Below are 8,979 nucleotides of genomic sequence, written 5' to 3'. Positions count from 1 at the left end.
TCTGAAATAATCTTGACATTCCTCGAGATACTTCTAAATGTTAAAAAAAAAAAAAAGCAGAGCCCAATAATCATACGCAAAACCTAAAATACCAATATTTTAATTTAAGTATTAATAATAAATAAAAGCATAATATTCCTCTCGCAAGTCCCATAACTTACACGTGTCGACACCCTATAGGTTCACAAAACCCAGAAAAGGTTAACGTCACATCAAGAACAAAATATCGCACGCACGATATCTCGGGAGAGGACTCAACTCATTTGGACCCGCTCACATCACTTATCTCGCAAAATCGCGTCTCTCAATTTCTCGATATAATCGTCACATATCAAATCAAGTGGGTCCAGCTAACTTTCTATCATCATCACCGCTCTCGAAAATTCCAACTTCAAAGTACAAACGCCAAATGACAACTATATCCTCGCACCCCCGTCAAATTTACTTCGCATTCCCAGAATCCGATCCTCTCAATCCTCAATCTCGTTCCCCGAATTCAGAACATTTAATAAAACAATCGAGAATAAAAACCCAAAAAAAAGAGAAAAATCAAGCACATGATAATCACAATCACAATAATTATAAATTTCCAATCCAAGCTATTGAAAAAAAAACATAAAATATAATTTAAAAAATAAAAATGATCAAAGCTTGATCTAACACAGAAGATCACAGAGAAAGGCTTCATCCTCTCCGGTTTAACAAACCACTCAGCATAAAACCCACTTGCGCTGAGTTTTTGTATTTTTTTTTCCTCTGAGAAAGAGAAACACGAATAATTAATCTAGCCACGCGAACACGAAACGACGATCGACGCCTGCGTTTCGTGATGTTGTCTTTTCCAATTTTCTCCTTAGCGATCTCTTCCGTCGATTTCGTGGAAACGAGGGGCAATTCGGGAAATTCCATCAGACCTTAACGATCTTCGCGGCTTTAACCACCGGATTCTCTCTAGCGATGGCTTCCCTTCCCGCGGCTTTGTAATCGTAGGTGCAGTCATGGCGATCTGAGTACCGGTGCTCTGCGCAGAAAAGCTCTCCGCACCGGCACCGGAATCCGGTGAGACCAACTCTCCTACGGCAACCGGAGCACCGATTCACGACACGCTTCGCCTCGGACGACGTCGTTTCACCCCGATCCGTTCCCGAATTACCCTCTCGCGGATTCTCCTCGTCGTTCGACGGGTGAGATCTCTTCGGCGAACGCGTTGACGTGGCAGATCTGGCTGTTGCGGTGGCTTTCTCATCGGAGAATCTAGAAGGCTGGTGCGAGATCGGTGTTGTTGTTGTAGTAGTTGTGGTAGCGGCGGCGGCGGTGGTGGTGGCGTTGAAGCAGTTCTGGCACATGTTGTTCGTGGCTGGGTTACCTGTTAAGCCACAATTATTGACGCAAGGGGTAATGGTTTCTGGAACCTTGAACTCCGTTTCTTCTTTCTCTGTTTTCTGAGCCATATTTTTTTCTTCTCTCTTTTGTTTTGGTTCGTGTTATGAGCTTATGGCCCTTTGGAGTTGAAGAAAGAAGAAAAAGAGGGGAAAGAAAAAGAAGGTTTGGTTTGTGTTTTGTTTTTAACGTTTGGGAGTTGCGAAGAGAAAACGGAAAAGTGGGGGAAATGGAGGAATTGGGGGTTGTTGAGAGGTTGGAGGATGAAGAAGAGATTGGGAAGAAAGAGAAAAAGCGGAATGGGTGGATTTGTAAGGAGATGGGGTTGTGAGGTTGGTAATGGAAATAGAATATGGACCTCAGAGAGACGCGTATCAAACATTTGCATCTCAATCTCGAAATTACTCATTTGCCCATACCCCTTTTTGAATTCTTTATTTTGTTTTTGTAATTTGTGTTGCCTTTTTTCTTTCTTTACTTTTCTTGTCCCCACTCCCCACCACCTCCACTGGCTTCTTGTTGCCTTCTTCTTTCTCTTTTGACGTGTTCGTCTCATTATTTTACTTTATTTATTGTTGTAACCTTGCCCTTTCAATTACTAATGTTGGGGGAGATGCTCTTCAACTTGAGTTTGTAAGAACCAACAAGGGCAAATTAATAATTATCAGCTGATATTATATTATAGTAAAAATTTAAGTGCAATTTCACGTCAAATTAATAGATAAAAATAGTTAAATAATTTAAATAATTTAACTAAATTTTTATTTAACAATTTTTAATTATCAATTTTACATCAAGTTGACTATATCTAAATTTTTACTTTATATTATATATGATGGGTACGATTTTTTTTCATTTTAATATTCAAAGAAAATCATTTGTGTTGTGTTCATAAAGAGCCATTATCTTTTTTAAAAAAAATAATGTGTTAAAAATAAGTAATATTTTGTGTAAATAAAAGAATATTGTATTATATAATCTCAAAGGACATTGTCGTAATTTAACGACACAACTATTATAAATATAGTTATTTAGTAAAGTTTACCTTGGGTTCCATGAACAGATTTTGAGAGTCATCGGCTGATGAATGATCAGTTATATAACTTAAATATTCTTATAATATTCATATCTAATGATGCCTTTTGCGCATGTTATTCTTGTTTAAAATAACCATAATTCTGTTTAGGCGCTTCGGATATTTGTTCGTTAGGAAGCAACAATTAATTCTTAATTTTGGATTTACCTTTTTGTGGATAAAAAATTGGATATAAACTCGATTATATACATATTGTTTTTAAAATATTGAACAATTACAAGGCACGGTACAAGAATTTTCTTCTTCTTCTTCTTCTTATTATTATTTATAGTAGAAAGAAAATACAAATACAAGGCACGGTACAAGAATTTTCTTAGATGATTGGGGCAAACCGAACCAATAGATTTTTCGAAGAAACGGTGGTGTGTATAGTTGTGTTATTTGTTAACATTGAGTAGCACTTTTTTCCCCTTTCATTTTTAAATTTTTGTTGCCTTGGAGTAACGTGATCGCTTGACGATGGGAACAATGTTGGTGAGGAACAAGGAAACCTAGCTAACTTCACATCAAAGTGATCCTGTTACTTGCAGGTTGGCAATGGTGGCAAATTGGCAATCATACACAAATTTAATATTTTGTTTATCTATTATCTCACTCATCTTTCGTAACCCAATGCAATTTTAGGTAGAGAGCCCTATTTTGGGCACGAGATCTGGACCAAAAGTTATAATATTCCTCATTATTATTAATCATCAATATTTTTTACTAGCTAACCGAATATTTTTCAGGAAAATATGCTATTTGCATTTTGTTTTAAAAAAAATTAATATTTGTACCACGTAATCCTATAAATTGCCATCACAACCACCGTTTATATGATTTGTTATTTCTCTAATTTTATATAAACAATAGGACGGGAACATCGAAACAAAATCACAACTATGTAATCACTACTCTAGCATGGGTTGTTCCAACAAGGGATAGTGATATCAATAAATGTGTTATTGGCATATTGCTACTCATATTTGTCTCATAAATTGGGTTAACAACTAACAGGTATCTCTTTATTGACTTATTGTTAGATGAAATATAATAATTATTTCATATAAATCCCATAATTTTATTAAATAATAAGGGAATAAATTAAAATTGACATGGACATGGATAGAATACAAAATGATTGCATAATAACCCAATTTAATTAATGTTTTAGTCAGACAATTAAAGTTAAATAATCTATAAACATTTAGCACAATTTAATGGTAAAAAAAGGTTGAATTATTAATATAGAAATCATATCGATTTAATAGAAAATGATATTTGCATATTTAAATAGATAAATGTTTTAATTTTGTACACTAAATTTACAACCATTAATTAAACGGTATATTTTTATTCACTTTTATTTATTTTATCTTTTTACTTCTAATTTAAGATAATATTTCAAATAAATAAACAAATTAATTAATAAGAGTATTGATGAAGATCATAATGTAACAAATCATAAAAATTGAATTGTCGTGTTCGCGTATCATACTTATTTTAAATACTATATTCATTCAACATTTACTTGTGTTTTAGATTTGTTAACTATATTTTAATAGAAAATAAAAAATATTTTAAATATTTTAAACACATTTATATAAACAACATTATATTCATAAATTATATATATATATATATATATATATATATTAAAATAAAAAGAATTTAACACAATAAGATAGAACAAAAAAATAAAAAGTAATCACTGACAATTCAAAATATAAAACAATTAAAGAGTTTACTATCAATTTATTCATTAAAAAATGTAAAAAATTTGTTTATAATTTTTACCATATTTAAACTTTGATTTTTGAAGATTATATTTTTTTTAGTTAAATTGTCTAGATAACAATAAAAAAATCAATCAACTATTTCTTTTATTTATTTATTTATTTATTTTTTTGCTAAAATATTCGTCAAATTTAAAAGTGTTGCTTTAGTATATATTATTATAAACATTAAAAAAATTAATTTGACATTAAAATGAATGAAGTATCATAGATAAGTGTGTCATAGATAACATGTGGGTTCTCAATTTGGTATACAATTGGCTTGGCTGGTTGCAGGTGCCACTAGCCCACTATCCGTTATGCAAACTTTTTTCCTTTCTCCTTTTGTTTATTTATCATTATTGATTTATTGTTAATGTTGATAAGTAAAACCGCCCCAAGTTGAAAGTGGACGATGAGAGCGGGGCAAAACGGGAAATTCAGAGGGTAAAAAATTGGTGGAAGGAGCCGCCCAATCTGACCATGGTAGGTCGGTAGCTGCTCTCGTTTTCTCAGAGGTCATTTTCGTCAGCTCATGGTGACTGACACGTGTGCTTCCCACGCTTCAAGCACCTCCTCGCACAACTTGACCCTTTCGCATGGGGCCCACCCTATATGATTGTGATGGCAGTATATATAACCCTTTTTCTTTGTCTTATTATTCGTTTTTCTTCAAAATATTCCTTTTATTATTAGGTGCTTAATTGGAAATTGGTTCCTCCCAACACTGGTACTATTTCCTTTCCTACATGTTAATTTTTAAGATCAAATATATGAGTCGCGTCAAAAAAGAAAAATATAAAATCTACTACTATAGGGATTAAAGGTGAGTTTATTTAAACTATTATTATGTCTAAACAATTGGAAGTTTAATGTTATCATAACATAGGTTTAATTCGGCAAGAATGGGATAGATTTGTTGTGGGAAAAATATTTTTTAAAGTGACCGTATTAGAAAAGTAGTAAAATAATATTTTAATTATGTTTAAATTTATAATATTTATTATTTATGAATTTTATTATTTTAATTTAATGGTAATTAATTGTATATTTTTTTTAAATAACAATATAATTTTAGAAGAGTCACATCTTTTATTGTGATATAAACTTCATTTAGTGACTTGTGATTTTTTTTTATAAAATGAATGGCTCAGTTCTTTTACGAAAAATGGTTCAATTTTTTAATATTAACTAAACAATGAAGTTAAAAAAAATAAATATTATACTTATATAAATAAGAAAATATAGTATAAAATACATACACATATAATAATATATAAAAAAAATTTCTTTATATATATATGTTATAATTAGAAATGGCAAACGGGCCTAAATCTGTTAGGTCGATCCATGTAACCCACTAAAAAAGACAAATCGAATTGGAAAATTAAAATTTTTAAAAAGTAAAAATCCACTTAACCCACACTGCTTAAACTACGGACTTTGGCAGAGCGGGGCGGGCTTTCCTGCTAGACTTAATTTTTTTGACAAAGGCATTTTTATATTTTTTTGCCAAAACTCAACTTCGTTCAATCCAACTTACAAGAGTATGAAGATAAAAATTGAGTGTTTTAGATTATGTTTATTTTGCTTTAGAGACAATATTTATAATTATGTTTTGGATTATATTTATTTTACTTTGCAGACAATATTTATAATTACAAAGATTTTAATGTTTGTGAATATAAAAATATAATTTTTTATATATTTAGAAATTATAAATTTATTAATATGGTTATGAAATTATATATATTATTTAGTAGTTAATAGTAAAAAAAAAAGAGAAACTTTGGCGGGCTTAACCCGCCAGCCAGCAGTTAGGCGGGGCGGGGTGGAATTATAGGACTGTCTCACTAGGCAGGATGAGGCAGGCTATGCCGCTTGCCACCCCTAGATACAATATATAATATTAGTGAATATATATGAATTATTTCTATTATATTGAAATAATAATATTGGTGAATATTAATGCTAAAATTTTTTATTTACATTTTTATTTTATATTTATTTATTTATTTATTTATTTATTTATTTATTTATTTATTTATTTACAATACGTTATCAGTACGAGACTTTGATAAAAACTAAGAAAGACACATATAATAAATTTTCGTTATGTCAAAGTTATCTCATATTGAATTTAATGTCTTGATATATCTAGAAATAATTATTTATCATGAATATTAGATGTCGAAATTCATCTTGATTCAATGGATCTTGGAGATACCATTAAGGTTGAAAATAAATTATCCTAAAAGGATAAAGCCAAAGCCATGAATTTTCGTCGTCATCTTGACGAAGAATTGAAAAATGAACATCTCACACTAAAAGATCTTACAGATTTGTGGAAGAACTTTAAAGAAATGTATAATCATCAAAAGACAGTAATACTTCTTCAAGTTCGATATGAGTGGACACATTTGCGTCTATAGGATTTAAATGAATACAATTCAACAATGTTCTGAATTATCTCACGAATGAAATTATGTGGAAGAAATATAACTGATAATAACATGTTAGAAAAAAATTTCTCAGCCTTTCATGTATCGAATGTGCTCCTGCAGTTGCAGTATCGAGAGAAAGAATTTAAAAAATAATCTGAGCTAATTTCTTACCTTCTTGTTGCTGAACGTAACAATGAATTACTTTTAAAGAATCATGTAGCGCGTCCAACTGACGCCGCCCTATTTCCTAAAGCAAATGCGGCAAATTATAATCCCATAAGAGATAAATGATAAGACTTTGGTAACAATAAAAATTATGGAAGAAAAAAAAAATTCACAAGAAAGGATCTCACGAGAATGAGATAAAGAAAAAATAATGGCAAAATAAATCAACAGAGGATAAATATTTCTGTTGTGGTGGAAAGAGCCATTGGTCGCGTACCTGTTGTACCTCAAGGCACTTAGTTGATCTTTGTCAAGCATACTTGAAAAAGGATTACAAAAAAAATGAGACACATTTTGTTTCAAATGATGTTGTTGAAAATTACACCACTCATTATGTAGTATCTGATTTTTTTAAAGATCTTGAAAAAAATATTGGTCATTTGATCAATGTTAAAAAAGTTTAATATTTGGATTCGTTAAGTTCTTATGTCAATAAATAATGTAAAACTTTTTGTTAAGCTTTATCTTCTGTGCATTTAAATTTCAAGTATGATGTATATAAATAATTCTCAATAAAATATTATTGTGTTTAATAAAATATTATTGCTTATGATTAAGAATTTTAAAATCATTAAATATATCAAGTTAAAAAATAATAACAATAATAATAAAATTTTTAGTATATGATACTTTTTTATATAGAATTTTACTGAGCATGTATTTTTACTTATTTTATGATATAATCTTATTATTATTATTTGACTTTGAAAAAAATGACAAGAATATATAATGAAGATATTTGTTATGCAGATAGTGCAAGTTTGCATACTATTCTCAAAAGTAATATATATTTTATTCATCTTGTACCAAAAAAAAATGTGTTAATAAATTATTGGCTCAGGCAATGCGATAGAAGGCTTTGAAAAAGTTATAATTTTGTTTCTTGGAGGAACCAAATTCATAATAAATAATGCACTATTGTCTATTAAGTCACTGGGAAACTTGTTGAGTTTTAAAGATATTCGCAGAAATGGATATCATGTTGAAATAATGAATCAAATGAGAAAAATTATGAGTACTTATATATCACAACTTATGATTCAAATAAAAATGTTATATTATAAAAGTTATCCTCAATTTCTTATGAATTATATTATACTAAAATTAGTGCAATTGAATCAAATGCCATTGTAAACAAGAAGTTTACTAGTCCAAATAAATTTACAATTTGCCATGATCGATTGGGTCATCTTGGAACAATCATAATGTGAAAAATTATTGAAAATTTTCATGGATATTCACTATAAAAAACTAGAAGATTCTTAAATTTAGTGAATTTTGTTATGTTGTATGTTCTCATGGAAAGCTAATTTTAAAGTCATCACCAGTGAAAATTGGATTTGAGTCTCCTGAATTTTTAGAAAGGATTTAAGGTGATATATGTGGACCTATTCATCCACCATGTGAATCTTTTAAATATTTTATAGTCCTGTTAGACGCATATTCGAGAAAGTCACTTGTATGCTTATTGTCTTTTCACAACCTAGTGTTTGCGAGATTACTTTCTCAAATCATTTGATTAAAAGCACAATTTTCAGAAAATTCAATCAAAACAATTTGTCTTAATAATACTGGTGAATTCACCTTTCAAACTTTTAATGCTTATTGTATGGACAATGATATAAGTTTTGAACATTTATTACTCATGTTCATACACAAAATGAACTAGCAGAGTCACTTATTAAACGAATCCATTTGATTGCTAGACCCTTACTTATGAGAACAAATCTCTCGACCTCTGCTTGGGGCATGCCATTTTATATGTTGCTGTATTTATTCGCATAAGACCAATAAGTTACCTCCAATTTTCTCCTCTACAATTAGCTTTTGGCTAGCAGCTAAATATTTTCTATTTGAGAATATTCAAATGTGCGATATATATTCTAATTTCCCCGTCTTATCGTATCAAAATGGGACCCCAAAGAAAATTAGGGATATATGTTTGATATGATTCTTCCTCTATAATAAGGTATCTAGAGATACAAACTAGAGATGTATTTTAAACCCAATTTGCAAATTGTCATTTTGATTAATCAAAATTTTTAATATTAGAGGGAGAGAATAAGCTTATTGAAAATGA

The 8,979-nt window shown here is 29.9% G+C and overlaps 1 protein-coding gene across 1 annotated transcript; it reads right to left on the bottom strand.

The window, feature by feature from the left end:
• Nucleotides 1-561: 561 nt before the first annotated feature.
• On the bottom strand, nucleotides 562-2,073 carry LOC112707710 (zinc finger A20 and AN1 domain-containing stress-associated protein 5). The gene has a single exon (XM_025759610.3). The coding sequence runs from the start codon at nucleotides 1,449-1,451 to the stop codon at nucleotides 909-911; it is 543 nt and encodes a 180-aa protein (XP_025615395.1). The 5' UTR covers nucleotides 1,452-2,073; the 3' UTR covers nucleotides 562-908.
• Nucleotides 2,074-8,979: the final 6,906 nt, after the last annotated feature.

This window comes from Arachis hypogaea, chromosome 8 (assembly GCF_003086295.3).
Source record: "Arachis hypogaea cultivar Tifrunner chromosome 8, arahy.Tifrunner.gnm2.J5K5, whole genome shotgun sequence".
Lineage (NCBI taxonomy): Eukaryota > Viridiplantae > Streptophyta > Magnoliopsida > Fabales > Fabaceae > Arachis > Arachis hypogaea.
This window is presented reverse-complemented; position numbering and strand designations above follow the sequence as displayed.